Here is a 20705-nt window from a genome sequence, read left to right as displayed (position 1 = left end):
GTTGGATGTGCTTTTCTGCTTCCCTACCCTTTTATGAGGGCATAGCCTTATTTGGAAATTTTACCCTGCTTTCAGATGCTAGGCAGCTTCCCTTCGAGTCAGTTCAGCTTACCTTGACAGAAATCTCTGGGATAAGAAGTTGTGTGTTGGGCCCAGACATGCTTCCGCCGAGGCCCTTGCTAGAGATTTGCAATAACACGTTTAGAGTAAATAAAAATGGGTTTTAAAAAGACTTCATGAAGGTCAAAATATAGCTCAATTCTTATTGTTACCTTATTTACAACTCTGCAATCCTACATTGTGTCAAAAAATTCATAGATTAGGTTTTATTAGAAGTAAAGAAATCATTTCCTAAAACATATATAATTTTGTCAATGGTGTTTTTGTTGGTTGCAAAAAATAGAAAGCGTTTTTGCAGGTGGCTATAAAATATTTGACAAGTGTGGACTGATGATGGCTTCAAAAAAAAAGATCCAGCATGGTAATCTTTTAGGCTATTTGAGACATTTAGTGTATAGAGATTGTGTGTTTTCTCAAAAATTTGCCCTCAGATTAAATAAATTAAAAGTTTTGGATACTTGCCAGAAGCTGTTAAAAATTTTAGATTTTAATCTTGGTTTGACAAGCTGCCTCTTACAAGCAGGAAAGAAAAGGAAGGGATAGAGGAAATTGGATTTTAGAACTCTCCAAAGGACAGAGAGAAATCGGGGGACGCCCTGTTTTATTCTCTCTGGCCCATACAGGAGAATTTCTCTACCCTCGTTATATTGTCTAATGTTTGGTGCACCAATCACGTCAATTTATATATGTTTTTGTTTCGTTTTCTGAATGATTGTTTCGTTGTCTGAATGACTGACTGTTTTATGTTTCATGTTAAAAAGAAAAAAAAAATGGTTAAAACTTTACCTGCTGAATCACTCTCAGTTTGCACAACTGAGGCTGAGAGTCCCCTCCCTTTAGCCAAAAATCAAGCACAGCAGGAGAGGTCCTGCTGAAAAAACTGTTTTTAAAGAAAAGGAATTTGCAACCTCTTAGTTCTAAGACAAATAAGCTGATAGTTGTTTTTTTCCTAAAAAAATCTCTGCAATTTTGTGATTATTGTGTTTAGCAAATTACAAAGTGTTTTTTTTTATCTTATAATTATAGCTATAAAAAGTAAATTTCTTTGCTTGATCTAAATTTATAATATTTATGTAGCCACTTCATTTGGTTTTTGATTGGTCTTAAAGATATAAATATGATCTACATATCTTGGTTATAGAAAATTGGCTTATAAATTATTTGGGTATGATTAAAAAGGTATAACACTGGTTACAAAGTTAGCTTAAGTAGTAAGTCAGGGATAGAGTCATTTTCAAAAAAAAGCACCTGGCATAAACCAGCCCAGAAAACTAGTCCTCTAAAGATACTTTTATATTGAGATAATATTTTATGTAATTCTCATCCTAAAAAGTAGACTTATAGAGATAAGATTTTAAAACAATATCTCTTTAATGGAACATTAAAATTTGCACTGTCATGCATTTATGAATTGGCAGCCAAACTTCGTAGCATGATAGTGATGTTTCTAGTATTGATTTTAAGGAGAATAAATTGTTTAAAATTGGGTATTGCTTTCCAAAAGTTATAGATATATTCTAATATTGCAACGGAAACTTAAAAATTATGGTTAAAATTGCCAGTGTTCCATTAACTGCAGCTTGCAGTTTGATTTCAAATTTAAGATCTTTAATTCACCTGTATATTGTAATTAAGATAATTATAAGAGTAATCATCTTATGAGAGTGCTAATACAGCTCACTTCATACAAAACTGGGACTGAGTTATCTAGATATGTTTATCATTGTGCATAGATTAGACCCTCAGACAATCAGTTTGGCTATAGTTGCTGCCTGTCAGGAAACTGCAATACAGACAATTTTTTCACAACACTAAAGTAGTAAAGAATGCTTTAACTGTAAGTCATCTTAAGAAAGAGTATCAAAAATTAGAGGCATAGACAGTTAAATTGTTCCTCTAAAATCGGTCCTTATTATAGGAAGGCCAAAATGCTCAGATTAAAAAATATTTTATGTTTGAGTTAATGCAGGGCTCAAGGCAGCCCCAGAGAAGCTTGTAACCTTCTTTTATTTTGCATACTGCCTGAGAAAGTTTCCCCTGTGTTCAAGGGAATTTCTTTTTAGCTTTGTTGCAGATCTATTCAGATGTTTAAAATAATGCTTAAATTCGAAGAGTTTTGCTTTTAATGAACTGGTGATCACTAGATAATTTTGCCTGTAGGTATGGCTAACATAGCTTTACAATATGTAAGAAATTTTTATTGTCTGCTTCAATACAAGAAACAAAGTTTAAATCTTTCAGTATATATTGTTTCCTAAGTGAAAAGTATTCTATTAACCAATGCCTCTAAAGGGAAGTTTAAAGTTATGGGAAATAATTGTTGCTCCATAAGATTCAGAGGCAATATTTTTAATATTTAGGGTTTTAGTTATACTGGAAAATTGTGGTACAAATTTGCTTCAAAATTTTATTTTCAAGAGTTTCCAGGAGATGTTAATTGGCTAAAGACCTCACCTTAAACTTACCACAGGATAACCTAAGCCTTTGTTAGGTGCTATCAAGTGAGATTCAAATTAACTGGTGAGAACCAAAAAGGCTTTAACAAAAAGTAGAAGAAACTTCTGTAATCTATTGGTATCGATTATAATTGGTGGTAATCAAATATTAGCTACATATTCTAGTTATTGTTATTAAATGTGTCCACAGATATTCTTTGGCAAGAAAAAACATTAATGTAAAATGATTCTTCTTCACCTTAAAGTTTTAACATCCTATTATAAAGCTGCTGTGGTGCTAATTAAGAATTCCTTGTTCCAAACAGCAATTGGTTATTGCAAAATATTATTTGACCTATTACATACCATCATTTTGAATAAAATTGATACTCATCCTAAAAGTAAGTTAAAATTGCTTATATAAATGCTTTTGTATCTTCTATAAATTCATGCATACATGCATCCCATTTACTATATTTAAAAACAACCCTTCTATGGGAAAAAAAAAGTATATGTGAATTAGATCACGTTTATTCTTTTGAGTTTCTGCCTGCATCAGCACAGATAATTACATTATGTGCTGTAGATGGTGTTTTAAAATGTTGATGATTGCTTGGAAAAGACCTCTTAAGACAATGCTACACTAGATTTATATCTCAGGTAGATTATAGATCTTATACAAAAATAATTGGCCATATAATCTCATTCTTTACATCATCAAAATAGTAATGGCTTAAAATAATAATTTGGTACTTAAAATAAATAAATAAATAAATAAATAAATAAATAAATAAATAAATGTGCATGTCGTATTGTAAAGATTTCCTCTCAGTGACCTCAGTTTCTACCTGTTCCACACATTGGTGTTAACTCTCGAGGACTTATACTTAATCAATTATTGCAAATGGATACTCATTTTTAACTTTAAAAAAATAAAATATGCACGTGACTATTGATACCTTTTTAGTCTTTCTAATTACAACTACTTTAACAAGAAAAGCAACTAAAAGTATATGACTAAATATATAATGACTAAATAGTCATTGCCTGTGTTGATTTTTTTTTTTTTGCTTGCTTGATGTTCTAAATCAAATTAAAACTGGCTATTACAGCCAAAGATTTGAGATGTTTTGTCAACAATTTAATGTTACACATGTTACTGAGATATTTTATAATTCTCAAAGACAAGGTATTGTAAAACTTTAAAAACTATACCTTCTTTAAAAACAAAGAAGGAGGGAGGGAAATTATATCCCCGTGCACATTATTTGGATCACATTTTTGTGAGAAATTATATCCCCATGCACATTATTTAGATAACATTTTTGTTTTTGGAAAAACTGGATATAATAGTGCCTAGGACAGATAAAAAGGATCCACTTATTGGCACATGCCATGATCCCGTTCAGATAGTTACTATGGGGAAAAGGGGGAATGTTTCTTTTTTTTTTTTCCACAGAATGCTACAAGAGCTAGCTTCCAATGTGACAGGCTGACCTGTGACCTGTGAGTACCCTGACAGTGGTGACCAGAAAGTTGTGTTGAGTGCACAAAAGAGGAGAAATCGGAGAGCAGCCACTTAAAAACATATAAAGAAACTTCGTATCTCCACCATGGGCTGCAGCAAGGAGTGCCAACTTGGTTCCAACTTAAAATAAAAACAACTAAAAAAGCTGACTCATGAGGCAAAAAGACTGTTACAGTGAGTGTACAAGATGCTTTCGTCAGAGACTGTTTTTGGCAATTCAGGCCAGCTCCTTATAGCTATGAAAGTTTGTGGACCTTACCTATATGCTTTTTGTTAGATAATTTTAAAGGTTAAGATCACCAATCTTGGCAAGTCTTTTTATATTCATTGTAATTCTTGTCAATCAATTAATTGTGTAGATCCTAATTTAGATAAGGAATCTACTGTTATGTTTTTGTAAGAGACCTGCTTATGTTTTGCTGCCTATTAGAGTTAGAAAAATGATCCTTGGTTTTAAAAATCTGAGAATACAAACTTTAAAAAGGTATCTACCATAGCATTAGATCAGCAGCTACATACTGCCCATTTTGTTAATGATAAGCATAGGAATATTTCCATAGCTTTGTCAGAGCAACATATTATATAGATAAAAATTTGGAGGCAAAGGATGTCTTAGAAGTAGTAGTCTTAGCATAGGACAGGATATAGCATCCTAGAAAGTCCTTGACCTGACCATGGGCTTAGAATTCAGGAAGAACATTGCCTATTCAGTGACATTCAGAATTGCCTCTGGCATTACACTATCACTTTGAATAAAAGCTAGGTCACTGCCTTACACAGGAATTTACCATCAACTAGGAAAAAGGGAAGCTTAAGATCTAAAGAGGAACCAGAGTAGATACTTAAAACTATAGATAGCTGAGTTACACCCATACGCACATATTTACAATGGCCTAGGGGAAAGGTGGACTACTAAAACTGGTTTTCAACCTCCCCCTGGCTTTCAACCTTGTTGCCCTCCCTTTTAGGGCCCCTATTGGGACTCCTATTATTGATCTCCTTCAGTCCTTGGGCATTTCAGAAATTGACCCGATTTGTTAAATCTCAAATTGATTCATCTCTTTCAAGTGCATTTGTTTCAGTTCATTACCATCGGCTGGATGTTGGTGATGACAAGCAGGTTACTAGAGAAGAGGCAGACGTGGATACTGCTTCATCACCCTCTTCTCGGGGAGAGAGACTCAACTTCCATAAAATGCTTAAGTAAGACCATTCCCCTGCCCCTAAATTCGGCCATCAGTCTCATGCCACAAATCATTTATAGATTGCCGTAGTCTGTGCTTCCTACATGGTAATATACATTCTTGCCACATTGGAAACTAAACAGTCATCCCAGGCTAGACACATCAAAAAATTGAAGCTTGAAGCCGTCGCCCGTGAGAGTTGTAAGACTAAATACTGCCCAGAGATTAGTCTAGAAGCTGTTAGTAAAAATCTGTGGGCCTGAGAGTCAATCCTGTACATGGCCCCTAACATTACACACTGGGGATCAGACCTCTACCTCTACCCACAGAGCTTGCTTCATTCCTAAGTCCCTTGGCAAGCCCAGTTTATACCCAACAGACTGGAACCATTAATTCAAGCCTCATAGATGACTTGTCCTTGTGTCCTTCATGGTTTCAGAGAATCACCCAGTGAACAAACAGACGTTTAGGCAATCATTAAAAATGTGGCTACACATTTATTATACAATATGCCTTTATAAAAATATTAAAACAGGGAGATGTTGGGAGCTATTAAGACAACTCTTGATCTCTGAATTGGGCCTCTCCCCCGAGAAGAAAAGGGGGTCAAAAGTGGGCCACCGATGCATTGATTCCGAGAACAACCACGGGATGTTCCAGCCCTAAGTCATCGCAGATGTCCTGACTACACCCTGATACCACCAAGTTCCTGCTTCCCCCTGTAGCTGCCAAAAGAAAGAATTTCTATTGCGCCCCACCCCACTGATAAGTACTTCTCCTTTTGCTTGTATTGCCCCACCCCTCCCACTGATAAGTATTTGTACTTCCCCTTTTGCTTGTGCATTTAAGCCTTGGGCCTTTCGCAATACATTGGGGTCTTGATGCAATCCATAACATTTCCATGTCGTTATTCGCACAGGACCCTCGTCTCTCTCTACCCCCCCCCCCACATTTGGTTATTAGGAGAATGTCCCCTTGAGACCCTCGAATAACTGGACCTGCTGGACGGGTCATCACAAGAATTTGAATTTTTGATGATGGATATGGAGAGAATCTGGGAAGAGTTTTGGTAAGAGTAGTAAACTATACAGTCTATGAAAAAAATCTACACTAAATTAAAGTTCCATAAGAAAGAAGAGTATGTATCTTTAATTAAATTACAAAATACTACATTTCCACATGCTTATTTGACAATAAGTATGGTTATTATGGTTAAGAAATGACAACAGAAAATTTTAAGAATAGAGGTCACCACAGCGTAAGTATTCTTATTAAAATGTTGCAGCTTTAGGAATGTTGAAAACTACTAAAGGGAAGAATATTTTACAACATAAAGGACTTGGACCATGAATCTGTCATTTAAATCCTTGTACATTCATTAGCACACTACTAGGCAAAGAACTTTTTCTTAAGCCTGCCACTCAGTTTGTTAAGACTCACTAATGGTCTTAAGGCTGGATTACATGGCTAACTATACTCCCAATCACTTGTCTATGTGCATGCCTCTAACACCTTCTTACTATGGCTACAAGGTTCTGTGCCTTCAACTAAAGCTGATGCAATCCTGAGGCCAGATTCAGTGTCCTTGTGACTTGGCTCTTCAATGGAACAGCTGAATCAAATAACCAATCTAAATATTTACAGTGATACTTTTTAATCAGGAAGTCAAATATCATAATCAAGGACATAACCTTCTTTGAGATTCTTGTCCACCTTAACACTTTTGTCACCATTGTATAAACTACAGTAACAACATCCACTTATTTAGGAAAGACAAAAATTGATGTGTGATTGGTAATGTCTTTTCTCGAAGCTATGTTAGTAACTAAACTTCAAGTAAAACACATGTGTTTACCAGTGGTCATCTATGATATTTTATACACACCCAGGGTTATAAGAAAATAGGAAGCCTCATTGGAGGAAATGATCTCCAATGATCTGTTTGTAATTATATTTTTTAAATTAGTAATTAATGGAAAATGACCAAGCCCATTGTGAGCAATTCCTTCCCTGAGCTGCTATTCTGGGATTCTGTTTAGCAAATCAGGTGAAACAATCCATCCCTGGCTTCTGAGTCAGCTGCTGCCTGCACGTTCCTGCCATGATTTGAATCTTTACTGACTTCTTTAGCAGATGATCAGTGATATGGAATTGTTAATGAATTAAACTTACTTCCTAGAATTGTTTTGCCATAATGTTTCATTGCAGCAAAAGAAACTGTAAACAATTGTGGTAATTTTGGGTAATTGCTGTTGAAAAAAAATACTGTGTTTTAGGCAGGATTGTGGAAGGATTTTGGAATTTTTCGTTAGAAATTCAGTGTTGAGAACTGACTGGTGAGTTTTGTGGGAATTTGAAGTACAAGCATATTGAGAATAGCGCACACTATAGAAGTTTAGCTTATGAAGTCTCAAAGAGAAGGTAAGGGTTCTGTTGGACAAATACTAACAATTAAAATTATATATACATATATAGATATTCATATACACATACATATATATGTATATATTCACATACATATATATGTATATATTCACATATATACATATATATTTAATTAACTTGTAAAATACTAGGTATACATATGCTTATTTAGCAGTCCTTAGTTTGCTTAACTCAACCTCTACTACACATTTCCTCTATCTTCTTGAACCAAACCATTCTTAAATTATTAATCCCTGTTATAATATGAATTCTTTCATACCATGTGTGTTCTAAACCTACTCTTTGTTACTTTTACTGATTGCAAGGTTTTAGGTTTCCACATCATTTTTATCTATTTTGTATTTAATTGGCTTTTCCTCCCACCTTTCCACTGCACTTTTTCTTGTTGTAGTTTTCTATTTTTTGATAGCCCAAGGAATGATCTCAAAAGTGACTGTACTTTAGCAATCTATCAACAGTTTTTAAGAGTACTGCTTCCAACATATTTATTATCTTGGAAAGAATATTCTGTCATTTAGATTATTGAAGCTAATTATGCATAAGAATATGAAATATTTTTTCTGAATTTTAGTATAAATTTTCACATCTATAAAACAAATTTTTTGTCAAACCCACTAAACATTATTCCTACTTCTGCCATCCCTATGCTATTCCTTAATCACTTTTCCATACAAATTTATGTACTTACAATTTTTCCCTTTCAAAATTCTAAATCCACATAGTGAACTTGTATGCATTTGAGCATACGACCCAGGCATACATATCTGCTGTAAAAATCCAGTGGTACAGTGCTTATGGCCACCTTTCCAGAGAATCATCAGCAATACACATCCTCTCTATTATTCACTTCCTTTGTAGGAGTTTTACACCATCTTAACGTACATATTCTAAGCTTCAGTTTCTGCAGTGAACAGTAGTGAAGAACACCAACAAATTTATCTTGTTGTTGAGAGATTGCTGATATGTAAGTTAATCTTGTGTTCTAATTTAAATGAAAGGTGAAAATGATTCTAACTGTGTACTGAAACACCACATTTTAATAAATATTTTTTCGCTGGGCATGGTAGCACATGCCTTTAAGCCCAGCACTCAGGAGGCAGAGGCAGGCAGAATTTCTGAGTTCGAGGCCAGCCTGGTCTACAAAATGAGTCCCAGAACAGCCAGAGCTATACAGAGAAACCCTGTCTTGAAAAGAAGAAAAGAAGAAGCCCAAAAATAAAATAAATACGTTTTTCTAAAGGTGCAAATTGTAGCATAAAATATATGTATCAGAATATATTGAGAGTATATCAGTTCATGACAGTATCGAGTAAAGCCAAGACAAAGACTAAATTAGCATACTAGATGAACAAGACCATGTAAAAAAATTAACACCTACCCTATACCCCTAAAGGAACAAACCTTATCCTTGGTATTGTGACCACTTTACATATGACAAATAAAAATATCCTGCATATCAGATATATACATTAGAATTTATAACTGGGCAAAATTATACTTAAGTTACAATGGAAAAATTTAAGAAAGCTGACTACCACAATATGAGGATTTTAATTAAAGCATTGCAGCATTGGGAATGTTGAAAACTACACATATAATGGGAGAAATATTTTACACTGTAATGGACATGGTTCTATTAATCAGTCATATAAATACTTGTGTATTCATTAGCACACAAAGGGGCAAAAAAAACCTGTAACTATCATTTGACTGTCACTCAGTTAATACTCACTACTAGTCTTAATGACAAATTTTTCCCCTAAGCACTTCTCTATAGGCATGCTTCTAACAACCCTTACTATGGATGCCAGGATCTGTGCCTTCCCCTGAAGCTGATGCAATCCTCAGGAGAGATTAGGACAAGGTCCTTGTGACATGGATCTTAAGTGGAGAAGCTGAATCAAATAATACCTAAAATAAATATCACATTGACACTTGATCTTTATGTCAAATATTAAACTTAATACCATAAGCTTCTTTGAGCTTCTTACCCTCCCTAACCCCTTGGTAACTACTGTATAACCTACATATACAATATACATTGCGGTAAAAAAAAGAGAGAGGGGGTTGTTGATATGTAATTGGGAATGTCTTCTATGGAAGCTAAGTTTAGTAACTTAACATCAAATAAAATAGGTGTGTTTGCCAGTGATCAACTATGCTACTTTACACACACACCAGAATTGTCTTAAAGTAAGAATCCATATATGAGAAAAATGACCTCCAAATGTCTGCATGGAAATAAAATTTTAATTAGAAATTTGTGGGGAAAGGACAAGACCATTTTGGATGGCTTCCTCCCTGGACTTGTGTTCTTGAATCCAGCAAAAAACTCTTCTAGAGCAAGTCACATGAAAGAAGACAGTATTCAGCAGTGCTGCTTTATTTCTGCATCAGGCCCTGCATGCAGAACCCACTATATAATGGTTCTCTCCTGACAGTTTTTAGATGATTATCAGCAATATAGAACTATAAATCAAATAAATGCTTATTTAGTCATTCTTCATGTTAGAAGTATATATCCTAACTGAAACAAGTTGATAGGAAGAGTTTGGAGTACTGTTGTGACACGACAGACTGTTTTAGCATACATTTTGGAAAATAAAATAGAGTGTTGAGAACTCAATTTGGTGTTCTGCTGGAGTTTGAATGACAAGCATAGTTGAGAGCAGTCTCCTGGATGGAGTCCTTATTATGAATTTTTCAAAGGGAAGTTTAAAGTTCAAGGGGCCATTAGGTATTTTGATTTATGATTCTGTCATTAAGTTATTTGGTGATGTTTCGATCTGGGATTAACAAGATACCAGAAATATTAAATGGACACCTTTGCTTTTCAAAACACTAAATGATGGTCAGCTGTATCTGAGAGATTAGCTTTGATTAAGAAGAGATCAGCATCACTGAAGGAAAACCTTCTGGAAGGTTTTTCCTGACAGTCATCACACTGAATCCTTGTTCTAGATATGACTGGGGATCCTACCTCATACTGGTCGCCAAAAGTGGTAGCTTAATAGGCACACAGGCAGTACTAGCCTTGAATGCATGACAAAATCAAAGAGAGCAGCTGAGGCTAGAGACTGTGTAGGCTAGGAGAGGATACTTGTGTAATTTTAGCCTCATTGACAATTGAAAGCTGATGACTGAAGGGGCCATGCAAACATGTTTAAGGTTGGTACCTTGAATACAGCCTGTTGTAGGCTAGCATTTAAAATATAGCTCAGGTGTTTTGATGCCAGTACTGTGGTACTACACAACACCTGTAGTGGTGTGGAACCCGCCAGAACCTTGGAGAAAAACTGAATGTGCTGCAAATGGCACAGTTAGAAAAATGATAAAAGTTATTTGGAGTAGCCCAGAATATCATGACTAAATCCTATATAATTGGAAATTGAGTAGTTAGTAATGTTGAAACTTGAATCTGCTCAGGTTGCATTGTGACTGTACCACACCTGAAAGACTGAATGTATAAAAGAAAATTTTAATTTCTAGTGGGAGATTATTTTTAATATTTTACCTATTTTACATCATGACCATAGTGTCCCCTACCTCCTCTCCATCTAGTCCCACCCACCTCTGTGCCCAACACTACTCCTCCTTCTTTTCTCTTCAGAGTAGGCCAATTTTGATTGGTTTTGACCAGCCACGGTATATAAACTTGAATAATAAATAGGTACCTCTTCTCAAAGGCTAGACAAGCTAACAAAATAGGGGGAAAGATCCCAAAGGATCTTACTGGGTTAGAAACAGCTCCTGCTCCCTGATACAAGTCATACAACAGCAACAAGCTACACAACCATAACATATATGTAATTGAACTAGGTCAGACCCATGTATGCTATCTTATTTTCAGTTTAGTTCTTGTAAGTTCCAATAAGTAATGGATATATTATCCTCTTGGCTCTTTCTTTTGGTGCTCTTGACCTTTCTGGTTCTTACCAACATTCCTCATTGTTTTGCTGATGCTACGAACCATAAGAAATATTTGGCTCTCTGTATCTTCTTAGGGTCTCTGCATTGCTTTCATCTGTTTTTTGTGTGAAGCATCTCTAATGACCAGTTGGGCTAGATACTAAACTGTGAGTATTGCAGAATATATTTAGCAATTATTCCTTTTTTCCAATATTTGGTTCTATAGTCGGTCTATAGAATATGCAATACCTGGCTCTAGGATCTCCAGGCAGTGTAAAAGGTCGGCTCATTCGAATGGCATGAGTCTCACGATGGACCAGGTATTAGTTGGTCACTCCAACAATTTCTGTGCTGCTTATATCCAAGCATAGCTTTGTGAGTATGAAAGGGTGTTGGTCAGAGATTTGTGCCTGGGTTTGTGTCCCAATCTATCTACTAGATGTCTTGCTTGGTTAATTACAGGAGATAACCAGTTCAAATTCCACAATCCCTGTTGCTAAGAAACCTAGATAAGGTCACCCTTCCTGATTTCTGGGTGTTTTCACTGCCCTAGGTTTCTCACTCTTCTCAGAGATGGTACGCAGATTACAGTTTTCTCTCATGCCATCATGCACAATACCATATTTTTTTTCTGTAGCCATCAAAACTCTCCATATACTTGCAGTCCCCTCTCCCCACCCACCAATGATTTCTATTCTGTTTCACCCTTCTAAGTGAGAGGTAACTTCCATACTTGGACATTATTTGTTCTTATCTTCTTTGTATCTGTTGATAACATCATGGTTATCCTTACTTTTACTGATGTTATCCACTTATAAGTGGGTACATACCATGTCTGACTTTCTAGGTTGGGTTATCTCACTGGATCTTTCATAGTTCCATTCCATTTTCTGGCCAGTTTATTCATGTTACAGTTTATTTTTTTTTTGTTTTTTTTTTAAATTTTTTTTAATTAGGTATTTAGCTCATTTACATTTCCAATGCTATACCAAAAGTCCCCCATACCCACCCACCCCCACTCCCCTACCCGCCCACTCCCCCTTTTTGGCCCTGGCGTTCCCCTGTTCTGGGGCATATAAAGTTTGCGTGTCCAATGGGCCTCTCTTTCCAGTGATGGCCGACTAGGCCATCTTTTGATACATATGCAGCTAGAGTCAAGTGCTCCGGGGTACTGGTTAGTTTATAATGTTGATCCACCTATAGGGTTGCAGATCCCTTTAGCTCCTTGGGTACTTTCTCTAGCTCCTCCATTGGGAGCCCTGTGATCCATCCATTAGCTGACTGTGAGCATCCACTTCTGTATTTGCTAGGCCCCGGCATAGTCTCACAAGAGACAGCTACATCTGGGTCCTTTCGATAAAATCTTGCTAGTGTATGCAATGGTGGCAGCGTTTGGATGCTGATTATGGGTGGATCCCTGGATATGGCAGTCTCTACATGGTCCATCCTTTCATCTCAGCTCCAAACTTTGTCTCTGTAACTCCTTCCAAGGGTGTTTTGTTCCCACTTCTAAGGAGGGGCATAGTGTCCACACTTCAGTCTTAATTTTTCTTGAGTTTCATGTGTTTAGGAAGTTTATAATGGCTTAGTAATACCTCTTTATTTACCCATTCTTAATTGACATATATCTAGGTTGTTTTCAGTTTCTGCTATTAATCATAAAGATGCTAAGAACATGGTAGAGCAAGTTCCCTGTGGAATGGCAAAATGTACTCTGAATGTATACCCAGGAGTCATATAAGTGAGTATAGGGTATACTTTATATATTCTTGGGCATCATCAGGTCTAATTTGATATACTTTCCTTTAAAAATATTTTTTCATGCCTGAATCTAGTATGTTTATTAGTTTACGTTTCTTTGTGGGAACTGTTAGACCAAGTAGTGTCAGCTCCTTTGAGAAACACACACACACACACACACACACACACACAGAGAGAGAGAGAGAGTATATTTCTGTGTATATACATACAAATATATATGCATATACATACATTTATATTATTATATAAATTGTAATTCTATCTAATATAAAAATATAACCCATTAATAATCTTTGAGTAAGTCTTTGTGTATTTCTCTCTTGTTCTTTTGTCTCCTTTTGAATTTCTTCCCTGAAGCCCTAGTAAGAGCCTACATACCTGCTTTTTCATTTGTTCCTTTGTTGGTTTCCCACATCTTATCTCCTTTATCCATATATTCACCTTTTAATACAAAGCCCCTGACCTATATAATCCTAGGGACGTGGGAAATAAAGGTAATATAGGTCTAGTTATAAGCTTAAAACAATTCATTCACAAACTGTTTAATTCTCCTCAAAATACGGCTGAAATATCTGGGCACTGCATGAAACAGAGAATGTGAGGTAAAAAATTATCTAAGGAAGATTTGTAGGTTACTAAAGTAGAAGATGAGATAATGAAATTGATCCTTGAAGGTGTGAAATGATATGTGGAAAAATTGATGGAATATCAGTGACTTGTTAAATATTTGAGCTTGGGTGCTGTTTGTTTGTTGTTTGTTGCTTGCTTGATATTATTCTTGTTGGTGTTTAGGCTTTGTGTTTTCTCTATTAGGTGTTTTCTCATACAGTTTAACTGCTGAAGTAAATTATTGTTTTATTCTGATATGTTTCTAATATCCTTTCATATTATCACAACAATCTCCCAAATTGAATCATAAGTATCAAGTCATTTTTATTAATGTCAAGGATAATTTTCTCTTTCAAAAAATACATCTTGTTTTATAAAGAGGAAAGACAAGCCATACTATACTAAATGTTCACAAACCTAAAATTTATTATGTAAACTTATGTTTGTATATTCTTTAATGTCTTCAAAAATATGAGATCAACACAATAGCAAGAGAACATTGTAGTAAATATAAAAGATATGCTTGGCACGTAGGGAAAATGGCCATGAGTCTCTTACCTACATCTCTGGGTTGAAAAAGGTATAGAAGGAAATCTCCAGGAACAAAGACAAAATAGTAGATTGTTGGACCAACAATCAATAAGCTGGAAAAGTAATCAAAGCTGCTGTCCAATGTCACTATCTTAAATATTCTAATGCTCAAGGACTAGAATCCAAGAGAAACTCCTCAATTAATTCAATTTTCTGGGAAGAGCAACCAATGCAGGATAACCACGTCTTGCTTCAAAACTCTAAAGACACACCTCTACCCAATGAAAATAAGAAAGAAAGAGAGCTAGAGAAACACAGAAGCTTGCAACAGGAACTGAATGAACTGAAAGTCTATGAAATAAGAAAATACATCTAAGACTGTGGAGCATGAACGTAAGTTACAAGTGTGATGAAAGTAGTTACAATGTTAAGATTACAGTGGATAGTGACACATTACAGCTTCAGGCTTTAAAATATATGGAAAAGTTATGGACTGCACAGCAATCTTCAAGAATTAATCTGGTCAATTTGGAAACAATATACACACCTATACGGTTGGCTAGAAAAATCAGTTTCATGACATTTCCTCATCTTCCCATGATAGATAGTATGGCCCCATTTGACATAATGTGTCATATGAAGTGTGGGTTTTACTTGCAATTCACTATTTTTTGTTCCACCAGAAAGAAAAATAAATGGGATTACTCTGAAATGTATAGGCAGTGATAACCCAGACAGTTTTTTTTTTTTTCAATTTGTATGAATTAAGTAAAAGCAAGTAAAAGACATTACATATGTGTATGGTGAGGTTCTGATTCAAATTTTAGCAGTAAAAGCCAATGTAAAAACAGAGTATTGTTGTAAAGAGAGCATTATGAAGCATACTGAAGGGTTTGAAGAGAGAAAAATCAGTAAATGGAATAACAAATTTAAACTGAACTTGTTGTTTGCTGGAAATGACTGCATTGACTTTCAGCCAGAAAACAATCTGACGCAATTCACATACAAATTAAAAAGGAGTTTGAAGGAGCAAAATGTACACACACCATACAAAATGAGATACCATCTATGCAAATTACAAGGTAAGCTATTTCTATGAATTCCAACACAAAGGCTAATGGTTTTACACTTAGTGGCCTTAATAACTTCTAAGAGATATAGGATTTGGCAATGACTGAGAGTGAATACTATGTATAATGAGCAGAGTGTGTTTACATAAACTAGGAATTCTCCTCTGTTGGCAAATACACAAATAAGAGTTTAAAAAAATGTATTAGCTTAAGTAACATTTGTATAAGAGGCAAGTCAGGAACAATGAAGCTACATAGACCCCCATAATATCTCTTTCCTTTCTAGTGGTACTGTTAAAGATATTGTCACACATAATTATTTGTGTGGACATAACTTCTATTAATACTGTGGTTAAACTTTGTGTCTCCAACACTGCTTACTGAAACTAAGATATTCTCTTTGATTGGTTTCAGTGAAGACTTCCTTCTTGATGATGTTTTTTATTTTAACTTTGCCACTACCATCAATGCTCACTGAAGGCAGGGTAAGTTAAAATGGGTAATCATCTCTGAGCTACCTAAAAATTTTGTGATTCATCACGTTTCTTCATAGTACTTAAATCTAAAGATTCTAATATGTTACAGAATTTTGGGGTAGTCTTGAATCTCTAATCAGAACTATGATGATATCTGATTAAGTTTACACTGTTTCCCACTGGCTAATATAATATACACCAGTGGCAGATGACAACTAGCTACATGTTAATGTATGTACACTACAAATACATTCTACTAACCAGATCTCAAAATTAGATATTTAGGGGTTTGAGATTGAATATCATTTGCAAAGAATAAGAGTTGAATTCAATTATGAAGCATGCCTTTTGTTGAAAGTTCTCACTATGATATAAGGGCAGGAGAACAATTACATTTTAAATAAAGTTGAGTGTGAAGACCAACAGTCAAAGTTATCCTTTATCCTTTATAGTATGCAAATTTAGCCTCAATTCAAGAGATAAATAAACCATACCATGCTTTGTAGCAATCAGGTTTTTTTTATAGAATTGCTGATATAATGTTTGTTTCATATGGATGAAAATATTTTACATATTCTCAACAATTTTTAAAATATCTTCATTTTAATGTATATTATACTGAAATTCATTAAAATACTTCCAACATAAAATAAAATTTATATACAAAGGAAGACGGCATAAGAAGCAGAAAATTATTATTACATTGTCTCTTATGAAAACCCATCTTTAGCATTAAGTCAGTTTCTATCATTTTGAGTTTTACGGATATAGGTTGGAGGTGATAATATTGGTTTAGATGCAATGAAATAACTTTTAAAGATGTGTAGTAGGTGTATTCTTTCTATAAATAATTCTTTAGTGCGTTGGTTCTTTATGTTCAAGAACACTATAATAGTCCATGTTCTTGGGATTATAAAAGAGAAAAGAAATATAGTTAGACATTAGCCAATTGACATATATAAGATCTATAAAGGCAGAACTAGAAAACTGTATTGAAATCAATCTATGTTCATGGTCAAGTAGAAAATTCACTCTAAAATATCAGATAAAATATTTAATTGCACAATGCCATTTACATGTCCTTAAATAGTGTCTTATTCACTAGCTATCAAATTGTTATAGAAAGTCAAACTTAGATCCTTTTATGACAACTTACAAGAATTTTAAGTCAGTTCTCACGTGCACATATCTATGTTCTATGATTGGTAGAAAGTATCTAAAATGTATGATTTTTACCAGTGCTACTTGGTAATTACTTACCTCACTATTACTAACGTGAGCAAAATGAGAAACAATCACTTCACTAGATCAATACGTTCTTCTCAAATAGACAAAAAATAATTGTTGTATTAATATCCAGAGGTTTTGTGTGAGAAACCTTGAAATTTTGCTCCAAATATGAATAATAATCCCTTTAGAGTACTGGATAAGAAGTCTCCTTTTGCACTGAGTTAAACCCTCTCTAACACAGGGTGACAGGTGAAATGTACAGCCAGGAAATTCCTGCATTGTCATGAGCTCACAGACTCTTCTAATCTTATTGCATCATGTAAATATAATTCTATAGGCTTTGTGCTTCTTACTGTAAACTTTGTTATGAAAAACTATCTCTATGTCAGGTACTACCAGAGACTCAGAAAGAACCCAAAATATCTGCTGATCACAAGACAAATGGGAATATTGTCTTTGAAGAGATTGACTGCAAAAATATGAGAATTAACATAGAAGATGTTGGCCATAATTTACAAGGTTCCTACCAAATTAATATACAGTTTCAAGGCTTATTCAATGATTTCCTTTTGAACACCTGTTCTTCTGTTTCACAAACAACTAACACTATGTTTATAATAGAAACAATGAACATAGAAATCTTTACTAGAATGTCCAATTCATGGAATAGTATTAGGCACAAAACCTAATTATACTCTCTCATTCAAAAACAGTTTTGACAAATACTTGAAATTAATATGTACTGAGGACCTTTTTAATATACTAGAAGCCTCATAGTGTCCTAAATACTGTGATCCTTATTTTTCAAGTCTATTTACTATTCACATAACCACATAAACACAAGATGAATGAGAGTGTAAATAAATTTAATTCATTATGAAAAATAGTTCTCCATTTTTGAGGGCGAATAGTGTTCTGTGCAAGCAGTGGATGTAATAGGTATTAGCATCACTTCAAAATTACTATCCTAAACTTTCCTTCCTTAAATTGGTGTTTCTCAATGCTGCTAATCTTGACTACATTATCTCATGTTGTGTGGTAATCCATATCCATAAATTTATTCTCACTGCTATATCATAGCTCTCAATCTGTTAATATCATAAATTGTTATATAAATATCTGATATTTATGATATCTGGTATGTGACCCCAAAGGGAGTCATTAACTCATTATCTCATTAACAAGATGAGAACTTCTGTCTTATACTCAGAAATCATAATTGGCAAGATTTCCAATAAAATCATCATGGGCCTCCCGCGCTTCCTTATTGTAATCTGATCAGATGCGAATGAAAATGAACTATACTTCATGCTGGCTATGACCATTTGTAGTTATACAGAGATATTTGTCATGGTTTTTTTTTTCCTCTTTCAGGTGATTTTTTGAAGATTTTATATAAGCATGTGATAGGTTTTTATGAAACTTCTATTCCAGGCTCTCTTATTTCCATCAAACACAGATGCACTTCAGTCAATTTTTCCAAATATATGCTCTCCTGATTCTTGCTTTTTTTTCTGTAGTTATTTGTGATATCTTGGGGTAACCAGGGTTAGAAACATGGTTATTTGTATAAACTGATCCCTTATACAAAGGCAAATTAAAGATGACTCCACCTGCTCCAGTACTGTTCACTACCAGTGACTTCTTAGACAGTAACAAGGTCAGTTGAGACTCTTTCACATCAATGATTGAATAATCACAAGCCTAGTTTTGTGCAGGCCTCTACTGGTGAAACACAGCCTATTTTTTTCAATATGGAAAAGAAGAAAGTCTGAGCTGGATGGTCATATTCATTCAAATGAGATGAGTTCTTCAAAACTTAAATAAGGCATTGTTAAATTACTTCTTTTTGAAGATAAACACTTATAAATAGAACAGCATGCACTCTTGTATTTCAAGTTGGTTGGCTACCCTCCCACAACTTCTCCTATAGGACTAAAATGAATATTTTCCCATAAATATTCACTGCACAAACCTCATAGGGCATTTGAGGTAAGATTTGAATGTCTTGCCTTTGTTTCTTTTTTCTTTTTTCAGTTCACTGTTTGCTTCACATGTAGCTTTTGATGGGGACTATTGATGTTTTAATTTGTCACTGTCTGTATCTTCTCCTTAGTTCTTAGAAAGTCATTTGCAATGATCTATTTTTTTTATTTGTTTGAGATTTTTAACTTATAAGAAGAGAATATCATCTACTAAGCCATATGATTCAGAAAAAGACAAGGAAATCGTTTAATTTTGTAATATAAGTTAAATTTTAAACACAGTTTTTAATTCCTAACATAGACAGTCACATCTTACTAATGACAGAAATATAAAGGAGAAAATAAAATAAAGTAAATTGTAAGCTTGCTAACAATGGCTTTTCTGCAAATTAATGTGGAGCAGAAACAGTTTTATTTCAATCTACAATGTAAATCAAACTCTCTAGATTATACAAATCTTTCTACTTTTACCTAAATACAACTCTGGCTCACAAACCTTCCAATTCAATAACAGCAGGATAATCTATGCCACCATTTTTAATGAAACTGTGATTTTCTGATCTTCTCTGGGTGGAGGAGCTACTGCCCCTCGTGTTTATTGAGATTTGTTCTCTCATTAAAATCAAAGATTGCTGATTGCTCTACTGGTTTTCCAAGAACTTCTTGGACTTAACTTTCATACCCTTCCAATGCTGAGGTAATAGTATGGCAGCATACCCGCTGCTTTATGTTTTTTGTTAGATTTCCAAACTCAAATCCATGCATGCATGACAGGCATTTTACCCATGCATCTCATTTGTAGCCTCATTGAGAATTTTTTTTTACTATTACCCTGTCAATAATTTTCATAAATATTATATATCTACTTCACAATACACACCTTGTATTGCTATTTGTTTGTAAAATTCATTGAAATTTTATAAGCTGGTTAAACCAAAATATTCAATCATATTTGATACATGTATTTGAAAGTTATCGTACTAGTGAGAATACAACTGATATACATTTTAATTTTTAAATTAAAAACATTTTTGTGCTGAAGTGCTTTTTCTAAGCATGCTTATTGTATTTACTGGGATGGATTTTATGAGTTCTTATCCTGTAGTTCTTTCCTAAAATTGGAAGAGGTGCCCCTTGTGCAAGAAGGAAGCTCAATAGACTCAAGAAGTTTGTCAAACTGAGAGAGGTTTCAGGGAACCCAGAAAGATAAAATTTTCACTTCCTATGAAAAGGTAGCATTTTTCAGAAGCTGCTTGATATTAGCACAGGGAGACCCATGTATGAAGGAACTTGCAGGAGAATGTCTGAAAGTTTTCAGCCATGATGAGATAAGGTGACACAGCTGCCTAAGACACCTATTGTCCTCCATGAATCACTTCCATCACATTTCTGTAAAGGACAGTAATAAAGTAATTGTTTAAC

General features: G+C 34.5%; 1 protein-coding gene across 1 annotated transcript; it reads left to right on the top strand.

Moving 5' to 3' along the window:
* Positions 1-14836: 14836 nt before the first annotated feature.
* Esp36 (exocrine gland secreted peptide 36) lies at positions 14837-18548 on the top strand. Its single transcript, NM_001177587.1, has 4 exons — positions 14837-14915; positions 15499-15604; positions 16007-16077; positions 17688-18548. The coding sequence occupies exons 3-4, from the start codon at positions 16024-16026 to the stop codon at positions 17985-17987; spliced, it is 354 nt and encodes a 117-aa protein (NP_001171058.1). The 5' UTR covers positions 14837-14915; positions 15499-15604; positions 16007-16023; the 3' UTR covers positions 17988-18548.
* Positions 18549-20705: the final 2157 nt, after the last annotated feature.

The sequence above is a fragment of the Mus musculus genome, chromosome 17 (assembly GCF_000001635.26).
Source record: "Mus musculus strain C57BL/6J chromosome 17, GRCm38.p6 C57BL/6J".
Taxonomy (NCBI): Eukaryota; Metazoa; Chordata; class Mammalia; order Rodentia; family Muridae; genus Mus; species Mus musculus.
The sequence above is the reverse complement of the archived record's forward strand: the minus strand, read 5'-3'. Positions and strand labels throughout refer to the sequence as shown.

What these genes read in the sequence shown, in the direction of transcription:
- Esp36 (NM_001177587.1), top strand. Translation starts at nt 16,024, where the DNA reads ATGATGTTTTTTATTTTAACTTTGCCACTACCATCAATGCTCACTGAA. An exon ending in CAATGCTCACTGAAGGCAGG is followed by an intron (nt 16,078 to 17,687) that starts GTAAGTTAAAAT and finishes TCTCTATGTCAG; the next exon opens with GTACTACCAGAGACTCAGAA.